The sequence below is a fragment of the Orycteropus afer genome, unplaced genomic scaffold (genome assembly GCF_000298275.1).
Source record: "Orycteropus afer afer isolate SDZICR_OR568_19922 unplaced genomic scaffold, OryAfe1.0 scaffold00273, whole genome shotgun sequence".
Classification (NCBI taxonomy): Eukaryota; Metazoa; Chordata; class Mammalia; order Tubulidentata; family Orycteropodidae; genus Orycteropus; species Orycteropus afer.
Window position 1 is genome coordinate 197960 of NW_006921860.1, and position 12438 is coordinate 210397.

Consider the following 12438-nt stretch of genomic DNA (forward strand, 5'->3'; position numbering starts at 1 on the left):
CTGGCATACTAGATCATATGGTTATCTGATTCACAATGGCCAAAACCACTCCATTCCAATAGCTGTTTGCAGCTGTTTCTTCTCAATTTGAGTCGTGCCACATCAGCAAATGGAGGTCTCAAAAGCTTTACTTTATCCGTATCACTAAGGTTGGTTCTACTCTGATGATGGAGTTGCTTTCCAGTCCTATTTTGAGAGCCTTCTGACCTAAGGGGGTCATCCTCCTGCACTGTATCAGATAATGTTTCCAGGCTATTCATAAAGTTGTGCCATAATACATCAGACAGTGTTTCTCTGCTATTCGTAAGGTTTTCCTTGGCCAATTCGTTGAGAAGTGGATGCCCTCTTCCTTCTTCCTAGTCTGTAAGCTGCACTGAAACTTGTACACCACGTACATCTCTGCTAGCACTTAAAATACCAGTGGCACACCTCAAGCCTCACAGCAACACACAAGCCACCACAGTCTGACAAACTGATAGACAAGCTTGTCTCCCTTAGCTGTTCGAAACCTCTCTGCCCTCCCCTTACCTGTTGTACCCTCTGGCTTCACTTTCCTGCCTGGTGGGGGTGGGGTCTGGGTCCCTCCCCTTCCCTGGATCCCTGGCTTCCCTCCCTGCAAGAGAAACTTACAAAACCCTCACAAAAGCATTGTTCCAGGCTGTTCCTAAGACACTTCATCTGAAAGCAATGATGGTCCTTAACCATCTATCAGGAATGGGCAGACTCAGAAAACAGTGCTCAATTAGGGATTTGCTGGTCTCATAAGCCAGTGCCATCACCCCAACTTATGTATGGAGTCCAACAGGGAGCCCAGGCCTGCAGATATAGCCGCAGCAGCCAAGTCTTTGTGGAGGCACGGCATTTTAAATGACCTTGGCTACACTTCCGTGGCTAGTCAGCCTGCAAGACATAGGCTACCTCCCAGCTAAGAGAACAGAGTGAAGCCCAGCCCTCTTAGGTCACACCAGTTCAGGGTCAGCAGTCTGCAAGCACCAACAGCAATGGCCGCTGTGACCGCCCCTCAACATCTGGGGCTAGCACCTGGCACCCTGTCCCCTTCCCAAGCCCTGCCCCCACCACCTCCCCCAACTCCAGCTGCTGGACACAAGTCACTAGTAGTTTTTCTCGTCACTCCCTCTAGCTGTGGTTCCCAACCCCAGCTGTCACATACCAGTGGCACAGCCTTGCTGTCACCATGCCAGCTGGACCAGAGCCCTCCAGCACCACTGCTCGCTGCTGCCTGCTAGGGTCAGGCTGCGCCACGCTGCCCGCGCCCACGTGGCCACGCCAGCCCAGGAGCTAGCTGGCATTGGGAGGCGCTCTGAGATGCTGATAGCAGAGTTCCCGTGTCCCCCAGGTCTCACAGCCATCCCCGTGTTTGATTTGCAGCACCTGCCCTGTATCACAGCCTGTGTCTGCTGAGGGCACACGCCAGGCACTGCTCACCTACTCCCTCCTCGGCAATCCTATCCGGTCCTCGCACTGTCCAAAGATGATGACATTTAGGAAAGCTGAGGGCCAGTGAGGACAGGAGGCCCTCAGTGGGAAGAAGCGGGCAGAGTAGCCACAAGGATGGCCTCAGACGTGCTGATAACGATGACACACGACACGAGGTCACCTTAAGTCAACGTCAGCAAGCGGCATGCATCCATCCGTCCGTCACCACTGACCACAAAGACCACGCCCTGCTCTTTTTCCTAAAGGAAGATGCATGGTGTGCGGGCCGAGCTTCAGTGACTGAATCGACATGTCACCCACATAAAACATTACAAGTGTGAGCCAGAAAATGTGATCCCCATGTGTGGCTTTATTTCAACATTGTACAGATTCATATATTATTTTTTATTATATATAATGAGCAATTTTTAGCATAAAGTAAAAACTTTCACAGTTAAGGTTAAAAAAAAAAAAAAAAGAGATGTTTTAGAAAACGTTGACATTTTCATAGAGCCAAGAAAGTGGAACATATTGTGCGGCCTAAACTCTCTGTCAATGTTCGCATCTCAAATTTGTTGAGAAGATTGAAAACCTGATGAAAAGAACTTACAGGTGGCTCTTGCAGTCCATCAGTGCCACAAAACTGTCAACTCACAGCCTCTAACAGTTTAATCCCACGCCTCTCTCTAGTACCCACGTGGCCTTCAACTGTTACGGCAGTGGTTTCCAGAGTGATTACAAAGCCAAGAGAAGCAAACTTCACCAAAAACAGAACAGCAACTTCCCAATGTTCTTTTCCACAGGTTTCCTTCTGGTTTTCAACTCAGGAGAGAAGAACAGCATTTAATCACTGCATCCCTATAGAAAAAAAGGAAAAATCTGAGCATTAGTCTCCCTCAAGGGCAAACGTGCAGCCAATGTTTCTGTCACAGGCAGACACAGGCCGTCATTGTCCACAGAGCCAACCTGGTAGGCTCTAACACATGATCCTATGACAGACTTACACACACACACACACACACACACACACAGCATCACCTTCCACACAGCTAACCCTGTGGGCTCGGTCACAAGATTCTATGACAGACACACATGTCATCACCTTCCGTACAGCCAACTCTGTGGGTTCTGCCACACGATCTGTAAGGAACTAACACAGTGTTGGATGTACCTGAAACCAAGAATGGAGCTCTGGAAACAAGGTGCTAAAATGGTATTTATTTTAGAGAATCTTTATAAGGTAAACTTAGTTAAGAATAAATAAATAAATTTAAATATTTCCCTCAAAAAAAAAAACAAAAAACAAAAAACAAAAGAATGAATTTTAAAAAAAGTATTAACGAACTAGATCTCTCAAGTAACGTGTTTGTAAATGCATCCTAAGAATTCCAAAACCATCAATGGGATAACCCTCACCACCTTTCACATTTCCACACCGACTCTCTCAGCTGTTAGTATTTTATCCACTGAATTACTTTCCACCTGGTGAGCTCTCAGAGTGTGGGCACATGGCACACTGCTTGGGGGACCAGGCCAGGCGCCAGGCTCCAACTACAGGAGTGGGCAACGGCTCTCGGAGACCCTCCCCCTTGCTGGGAAGCATCAGGGGGCGTCCCCGAGGTGGTCGGTGTGCTCTGCCCCATCCTCCTCCAGTGTTCTCACCTGCCGGAGCCTGCCTGCCTTCTCCCCTTTAAGTTTACTTCACAAAGTATCACCATTTGAGCTTGAACAAGGGCAGCCTTCCCACCAATCCCTTCACGGCGCACGTTGTTGTATGCCATCCAGTGGATTCCAACTCAGTGACCGTAGGGACAGAGTGGCGCTGACCCCAGGGCTTGCTAGGCTGTCATCTTTACAGGAGCACACCACCGCGTCTTTTCTCCCACGGAGCCACTGGGGCGGTTCAAACTGCCGACCTATCAGTTAGCAGCCGAGCGCTTAGCCATTGTGCCACCAGCGCTCCCCTTGTTCCTGTCAGGCATACAGCTGTGCTGTTTTTCATAGACAACATATATGAGAGGGCATGCTTTCCCAGGATATCTCTGTCTGTCCGACTCCAGACAGCAATTAGTCCTGTGCTTTTCATTCATAATCAGTGTATTTCTGTAAGAAAATGGCTGTTCTCTCAATGTACAGAATCAACAGCTCTCTCCTGACTAAAGTCACAACACGTGCACACAGGACCTCCCTTCCCACCAACTTCCTTGTTTCTGAAGTGGAACCTGCGTCTCTCCATCTTACCAGCTGAGGGTCTGTGGCAACCAACGGCTTGGAATCCAGCCAAAGTCCTGCCAACGCCCCAACGGTAAATCCGAGCAGCAAGTGACAACCCACCAGCTCCTCGAGTTCAAGACACTTACAGCTAAATACTTCAAGCCACAGCAAACGTCTACTCATCTCGCTCAGTGAATAACTGCCTTCCTTCCGGGGAGAAAAAGTCACCAAAACACCCTTCTTGAGGAAAGCCTAATGCGAAAATTATTGTAATTCACGTAGTTGTGCAAAAGATAATTAAAGGAACAGACAAAATGAGAGTGCAGCGAGCTCACCTTGCGTACGGGATGTAGGACAAACTGTACCTGGAAGGAGAGAGCACACACTGTGACACCCCATCCGCACCCAGGTTTCCTTCCTGCCCGACGGCCAGTTGATCCTGGCCTGGCAGTCGGATTCCACCGTCCTGACAGCAGCGGCATGACACCGGACACGGGTCCCCAAGTGCACCCCAGACCGGCCAGCATGGCCTTACCCAGGAACTTGTTACAAACTCAGCCCCCTACACCAGACACCCTGTTTGCACAAAGTCTCGGGGTGGCTGTGGTGTGCACTAAGGTTGATCCATTACGATAGAAAGGTTCCTCACTGGAGCTGGAACAGCGGCCTCCTCCAGGAGAACGGAGTATGACTGCGTACCACACAGCGACATCAGAGGCAGTGATCGCTGCGGCGGGTGGGGCTCCTCCCCACGTCCACGGCCAGAGCAGACAGCGGCAGCGTGGGTGGTGGGGGCCACGCCACCCACACTGAGCAGTCACCAACACTCCAGTGCAGGGGCGGAAAGAGCCAGGAAGGACCGAGCCAAGACCAGAACGTCAGCAGGACAGACTTAGTGTGGGCGGAACCAGGACAGCGTTTACTGCCCGCAGGGAGGAGAGCGCCAGGCCAAAGCCCTCAGGAAAACAGAACACCCCACTACGGACTGAAGTATGTCCCCTAACTGCGCTGTTGTTATGACCCACGTGGGAAGGGGCTGTCTTCGCTGGGTCAGTGAGGCAGGTCGGCGTAGGGCGCATCTCAGTCCAGCAAGGCAGCAGAGATGAGGGCAGACAGAAGCCACACGAAGATAGAAGACTGCCACGGAGCCAAGGAGCAAGGGCCTTCCCAGAAAGCGACAGAGCGAGAAAGCCCTCCCCAGGAGCTGGCACGTGAACTCGGACACCTGGCCTCCTCAGCTGCGAGAGGACATGTTTCTGATCCTTAAAACCAGACACCCGTGGTGCTTCTGTGACAGCAACGCTGAAGAACTGAGACACCCTCTTACTTAACATGTGGGAACCTCCACGTGGAAACCTAAGATGGACGCGTGCAAGTGAGCACACGTCCCAGGCCATCCATCAATCTGTGCCGAGGGAGGCTGCTGCCGCTGACCCGGGCTCCGCTCGGGACACCAGGTGTCACAAAAGAGCAAGCGTGAGCGTGGCCTGACGGGAGGATGCAGGGAAGATGGGGAGGGGATACAGGCAGAGGGCCAGCCACAAAGCAGAAACTAGTCTCTCGTCGCTGATGGCTCAGACATGCCTCCAGGTACCACAGGGAGGGCCAGAGTCAACATGGTCATGGACTCGTGCTGCAGGAATGGTGAGGGAACCCGTGACCCTGCTGTGAGAGGGCATCGGCCGCGCTTCTCACCCCCATGTTAGCATGAGGAAGAACGGGGTGCACCGCTGAGTAATCCTGCAAGAAGAGTGCCCCCTCCCCGGGCTGCCCTCTGCAAGTGAACTCCAAGTCCTCCCACCACCTCCCCTCTCTCCAGAGGACCCAGTCTGGCAGTTTCCCCAAAGACGGTTGGCACCCACCCACTCCCCATCCCTCACTGTAGATACCCCTGGCCCTGACGCCAGCATGGCAGCTCCATCCCAGGGGATTCTACCTTTGCTCAGGGGAAGGGAAGACTTACCAGGTCATAGACAGGAACTGCAGGATGCAGAACAGTAAGGCCAGCCCTTTCTTATGCCACTGCCAACAGAAACAGGACAGTGAGTTTAGCACTGAAACAGCAGGGGTCAGGATCAGGTTCAATTCCTGTCCTTCAAAAATGCGAACGCTCACTCCACTTATTAAATTAACATAAGAAACTTAAGAAGTGGATGATCTATGATTTCAACACCCACAAAGTGCATCAAGTTCCCTGGACTACTGAGAAGTACATACAGTATTACAGAAGTGCTGTGAGACTAACTGCTTGGACCAAGAGCACTAACATACTATCGGCCTCTGAGGTCAACACCAACGTCACTAGACCGAGGGCACCAATACACCACCAGCCTCTGAGGTCAACGGCCAATGCCACTAGGCTGAGAGTACCAACACGTCACTGGCCTCTGAGGTGAATGCCAACATCACTAGACCAAGAGTACTAACAGGCCACTGGCCTCTGAGGTCAACACCAACGTCACTAGGCCGAGACTACTAACATGCTACCGGCCTCTAAGGTCAACGTCAACATCTCTAGACCGAGAGTACTAACATGCTACCAGTCTCTGAGGTCAACGCCAACTTCTTTAGACTGAAACTACTAACATGCTACCGGTCTTTGAGGTCAACGCCAACTTCTTTAGACCAAAACTACTAACACGTCACCAGCCTCTGAGGTCAATGCCAACACTGCTAGACTGAGAGTACTAACACGCCACTGGTCTCTGAGCTCAATGCCAATGTCGCTGGACTGAAATACTAACATGCTACCAGTCTCTGAGGTCAATGCCAATGTTGCTAGACTGAAACACTAAGCCCCTACCAGTCTCTGAGGTCAACGCCAACGTCTCTTGACCGAGAGCACCAACACGCCACCGGCCTCTGAGGTCAATGCCAACGTCGCTAGACCTGGAGCATTAACACGCCACTGGCCTCTGACGTCGATGTCAACGTCGCTAGACCTACAGCACCAACACGCCACTGGCCTCTGAGGTCAACCCTAACATCGCTAGGCCAAGAGCAGCGACACACCAGCAGCCTCTGACGTCAACGCCAATGTTGCTAGACTGAAATACTAACATGATACCAGTCTCTGACGTCAATGCCAACTTCTTTAGACTGAAACTATTAAAACGCTACTGGTCTCTGAGGTCAACACCAATGTTGCTAGACTGAAATACTAATCCCCTACCAGTCTCTGAGGTCAACGTCAATGTCCCTAGACTGAGACTAGTAACACACTACTGGCCTGTGAGGTCAATGACAACTTCTTTAGACCAAAACTACTAACACGCTACCGGTCTCTGAGGCCAATGTCAACATTACTGGATTTAAACACTAACCCTCCACTGGTCTCTGAAGTCAATGTCGACATCTCTAGATTTAAAAAGTCCATAAGACATAAAGTCACCTTACTTAGATCTATAATCTCATGGGGAATTTATACACTTCCCTCATTTCAACTTGTTCCCCGCCCCGTGTTGTGTTTGGAGGAAAGAGAATTTTACTGTGACCTTCCGGAATAACACAAACATCCTCACAGCTGTTTCGAAATTACCAACTCTGATAATTTCGTGTCCGTCTTTATTTTTATTTACATAATTATTTGTTTTTACTCGATTGCTTATACATAAACAGGTTGCTATATCAACATCCCACAGAGATGTGTAAAATAGTTTAAGAACATAATTTGAAGTTGTCATTGGGAAACGATGGTAAGTGAATTCTTATAACTGAAGTTCAGTCCTTATGTCGCTAAAATTAAAAGGACAATCAGAATACTGTGTGATAGAGTATTTCTGAAACGTATCACACATTATCCTTTCTTCCTTAAAACGTGTAGTTTCTTGGTAGCTCAAGAATGGACTTACGCCCTTTCGGGAAGTAGGTACAAGAAAGAAATAAAATGAAGAAGCCAAAACATAAGTAAACTGAGCTGCAATGATGTAACTTCTATGAGGAATGTGAAGGGTGCTCACATACTGTAAGTGGTACAAGACTGATTTCAGTTCTTTTGTCTCTTTTTTTAAAACAGGAGCCCTAGTGGTGCAATAGTTAAAGTGCTCTGCTGTTAACCACAAGATCAGCAGTTTGAAGCCACCAGCTCTGTGGGAAGATAATGAAGCAGTTGGCTTCCATAAAGACTGAGAGCCTGGGAAACCCACTCTGTCCTCTAGGGGCGCTGTGGGTCAGAATGGACTCCACTGCAGTGGGTGTGGTCTGGGCTTTGCTTCCTTAAAAACTGACTGCCTTGGAGACCCTGTGGGCAGTTCCACTCTGTCCTCTAGGGGCGCTGTGGGTCAGAATGGACTCCAGGGCAGTGGGTGTGGTTTGGGCTTTGCTTCCGTGAAGACTGACAGCCTTGGAGACCCTGTGGGCAGTTCCACTCTGTCCTCTAGGGGCGCTGTGGGTTGGAATCGACTCCACGGCAGTGGGTTGGGTTTTTGATGTGTGTGTCTCTCTCTGTTAATTTGTTCTGTTTTCTGGCTCGTTCTCCTTATTTAACATCTTGCTACTCATCACTGTACTGGCCCCAGCAGCTGTGCCCTCCTTGGCCTACAGAATGACGGCACAACCACACTGACAGTACACATGGAGAACACAGATCTAAGCAAGAACCTCTCCTAAGAAAGAGTGTTGTTCGAGTGTCACGCTAACCTAAAGTAAGTGTATGTGTGGATCAGTGTACCTCTGCCCAGGCTTCAGAGAGCAGGATGTGTCACAGGTCTGGCCATTAACTGGATGTCACCATAGCAAATAGATGACCATGTGATGACCTTTTACCCCAAAGAGCTAAGCCTGGTCAAGGGATACAGTCAGAAGAAAGCCAACATGATTAATGTAACTTACCCAAAATACAGCACACAGGGTAAATAAGAAACACAACTAGGTGGAAGAAAAAAATATGTAAATTATAAATGTGTCCTAATAAGACTGCATAAACTATTCCGCGTTCACTAGCACAGATAACACCCTACATAGTACAATCAACAGGCAGGTGACTGGTTCTACTTACATGCCCTGGTAGTAGTATTTCACTTTAAAGTCTGTGATGGCAACATTCCTTGAAAATCAGAAGCACTAACATGTAATCTAGGAGCGCTGGTGGCACAGTGCCTAAGGCATCTGACTGCTAACCAGAAGGCTGGTGGTTCAAACCCACCAGGCACTCCTCAGAAGGCAGATGGGGCAATCTACTTCCATAGTGATACTGCCTCAGAAACCCAAGGAGGGGGCGCTAGGAGTCGGATCCGACTCTGCGCAGCGAGTGTTTTAAATACACAATTATTCATCGGCCCTTCCCTCTTCCCCCTCGGTCTCCGTCTGCAAGCTCCGCTGCAGCCTGTCCGCCATGGGTGACCCTGCTGGTACTTGACATACTGGTGACACAGCCTCCAGCCTCACAGCAACACGCAAGTCACCAGGGTGTGACACGGCAGGCGGGGGACCAGGCAGTGTTCCCTTCCGTTGTACCTAGGACCGCTGTAGGCTGGGGCCGACTTCATGGCGCCTAACACCACGTGACCTACTAGGAAAACAGTAGCAACGCTTCAGGAATGTTCCAGTGACAGAGGGCTGTTCTCCGATGCTGCTGGCCGTAACCTACTAGGAAAACAGTAGCAACGCTTCAGGAATGTTCCAGTGACAGAGGGCTGTTCTCCGATGCTGCTGGCCGTAACCTACTAGGAAAACAGTAGCAAAGCTTCAGGAATGTTCCAGTGACACAGGGCTGTTCTCCGATGCTGCTGGCCGTGTCTGGTGACAGTGTACTATTGACACTGGAGCACGCGTAGGAGCGGCTGCCATCTCAGCGCTACCTAACACCCGTCACAGGCCTGTTTCTCCTGGAAGAACCATCATCCTTCAGGCCTGTGAGAGCAGCCCTGAGCGCCCTTCGCTGCGCCACCAGCAGGGACACGAGGCTGAAACAATGGGACAGGGGCCCCCACGGTGCCGAGGGAGGGTGGGGTTGGGCCTCTGCGGGAATCCCTGCCTGGGGCCACCACCAGCATCCCCGGGAGACCATCTAACTGGTCCTCACAGTGAGGACAATGGCACCCTGGCGACGCCTCAGAGGCTCTCCGTGGGTTCGGGCGTGGGAAAGGTGCTGCCTGGGGGTGGTGCTTGCTTCCATCATCAGGAGGAATAACCCTTCACTGGGGACAGATCGGCCAAGCAGAGCACGAGGCCAGAAACAGGGTGACTCAAGCCATCGCCAGCCGAAATCACATGAACGAACGGTCCCTCTTGCGAAGGATTTCTTACTTCCCAATGTTCTGACATTCTCTCAACTGTTCGCGTAAGGCAGAGTACCCACTGCCGCCAAGTCAGATCCAACTCCTAGCGACCCCTCCTTGGGTTTCTGAGGCAGTATCATTATGGAAGTTGATTGCCCAACTTTCCTTCTGGGGAGTGGCTGGTGGTTTGAACTGCCGGCCTTCTGGTCAGCAGTCAAGTGCCTTAGGCACTGCACCACCAGAGGTCCCAAGGCAGAGTAAGTTACCAAAAAAGTTAAGTGACAGGTGCCAGGGTCTCTTAAATCAAACAACTCAGACTCAACTCTTAATGGCACGCAAACGTCAGGTATTCCAACAGGCAGGGTGATCTGAAACCTAGAGAAGGCTGAGTGTTAATACATATGCTGCTACCCACACGAGTTCAGAAAATTCAAACCAACCAGAGAGTCAGAGAAATGGCACTCAAACATAATGAGGCTGAGTAAGGACATAAAAATGAAAAACTAAGCTGAAAGCAGCTTTCTTCCCCAGTAAGGCGAGAGGAGAAGACTTGCAGGACATGTTACAGTTGAAAAGCATCCCCCTAGGCACAGAGTGACAGGGGTTAGGCACGTTCGAAAAGCTGACATTAACAGTTAAAAAAGCACAAACTAGCAAACGCTGACGCTTCAATTCAACAAAATGCTTTAAGGGAAAAGAACCCATGAGGACACAGTACGAGCAGGCCGAGAACCAGAGCATGCTGGACAAGGACCCGGGTTCCTCCGGCCGCCGCACGGGAACCGAGGACCAGCTGAGGAAGCAAAAAAAGCCATGACGATGAATACTATGTTTGTAACACAATTATGAACTTTCACACCCGCCCCCGAGCTCGAGGCGCCGCTGACAGGCGGGCACAAAGCCCAGCGTCGCCCCAGTGCAGGGACAGCCACCGCCAGAAGCCACTCTGTTGGAAGGACTGTCAATCGAGCCGAGCCACGTGACCGGCCATTCAGTGAGCGCCAGTTCTCACCGACAAGTTTCTGGGGGCTCAGAACAGCCTCTTTTCTGCCCTGTTCTCCAAAGAGGACAGACCACGGTCCATTAAGAAACGCCCCACAGGCCCTAAATCTCAGAACACATCAAGCTCTCATGTACCTTTAAGATGCGTCACTATAGGGTTATCCGAGCACAGACAGCAAGCTCCAGCCAACCAGCACGTTCACATACCAGTGTACAGTCCACACTTGAAACACACCACCTTAAGGACAGGATCAGTCAACCACAAAAAGCCAACAGCGGTTCACACGAGAACAGGCGGAAGAACATTGAGAACGGACATTGACTTACAAGCATCAGAACTGTCGCCAGCAGCCGTGTCGTTTCAAACATTTTCTTCAGTTGCTTCATGGGCCCCATTAAAAAGCACGTACTGTTTGAAAGAGAGAAGAGACATGAGATCTGGGTGGGCCACTGTCTGGCTGTGTAAACTGCTTAAAAAAGAACAGTGTATTAGTTTATCTACCCCCCCCTTCCTCTGTGTCCAAGGGAAAGAGTCACATGCAAGCGGCCGGTGACACACGACTGCCCGTTTACAGATCCGGGACGGCGTTCCCGCACAGCTCCTGGTGGGTGCTGGCTAAGCCCATCCCGAGACCATGCGGGTTCTTTACCGCGAGCACCCACTCAGCCCCTAACTCTCCCTCTCTACACACATTCCGCTCCAGACCAGAGACCACCTCCACGCACAAGTGCTGTGAAGGTGCTCACCACAGGATTCCTGAACCAGCCGCTCTGTACCCAGTCACCTGCCAGTACAACAGACAAGCGAGTCCATCACTGCAGGTGTAAGCACGGGGCCGTGGGCCAGCTCAGCCTTGGGTCAGGCCACATCCGCTGACAGTATCTCTGGGTCGGCAAGGACTCCTGAAGAAGCCAAAGGTCGTGTGCACAGAGCACAGCTCCTCAGCCTGTCACCATCACAGCAGACGTGAGTGCTTAGCCCAAAGTGCAACCAAGAGGCTCGGGGGCATCCCCAGAGGCGCCACTTGGTCACCACGCCAGCAGCCTGCTTACTCTCACATCAGCCTGCTTCTGCCAGCTGGCCCGTCTCCCCTCACAGACACACAAGCTGTACACACACTGGGAAAGCCCGGGCTCGGGAGCAGGCTGGTGGGCTGGCACCCTGAGCAGCTCACATGCAACACAGTCTCTCCACACTGCCACCTCCAGCGAAAAACCTGGGGTGATGGCAGTAAGCTGGCTCAGACACAGGTCGCCACAGATATGAGACACTTAGAGCCATCCATGTCACATACAAGAGGCCCCATGTGAGCTAGTGTCATCAACGTCCTGCCTAGAACAGCAGCTGGCACACAAGAGACTATTCAGTAAACACTCACTGTGGCTGAATTTATGTTACGTGCGCTCCTAAAACCACCCCCACTGCTGGCAACCTGATTCCAACTCCTAGCAACCCTGCGGGGCAAAGGGGAACTGCCCACAGGGTCTCCAAGGCTGTCAGTCTTCACAGAAGCAAAGCCCAAACCACACCCACTGCCTGGAGTCCATTCCGACCCACAGCGCCCCT

At 51.2% G+C, this 12438-nt stretch overlaps 1 protein-coding gene across 1 annotated transcript in view; it reads right to left on the reverse strand.

Moving 5' to 3' along the window:
- Positions 1-2255: 2255 nt before the first annotated feature.
- Positions 2256-12438, reverse strand: part of SFT2D1 (SFT2 domain containing 1) — a 28601-nt gene continuing 18418 nt past the window's right edge. The window contains exons 4-8 of the mRNA XM_007950475.1: positions 11199-11280; positions 8482-8517; positions 5615-5673; positions 3987-4016; positions 2256-2295 (exon numbers count right to left, since the gene is read on the reverse strand). Coding sequence (XP_007948666.1) covers positions 2256-2295; positions 3987-4016; positions 5615-5673; positions 8482-8517; positions 11199-11280 — 247 coding nt within the window. The remainder of the gene's footprint in view (positions 2296-3986; positions 4017-5614; positions 5674-8481; positions 8518-11198; positions 11281-12438) is intronic.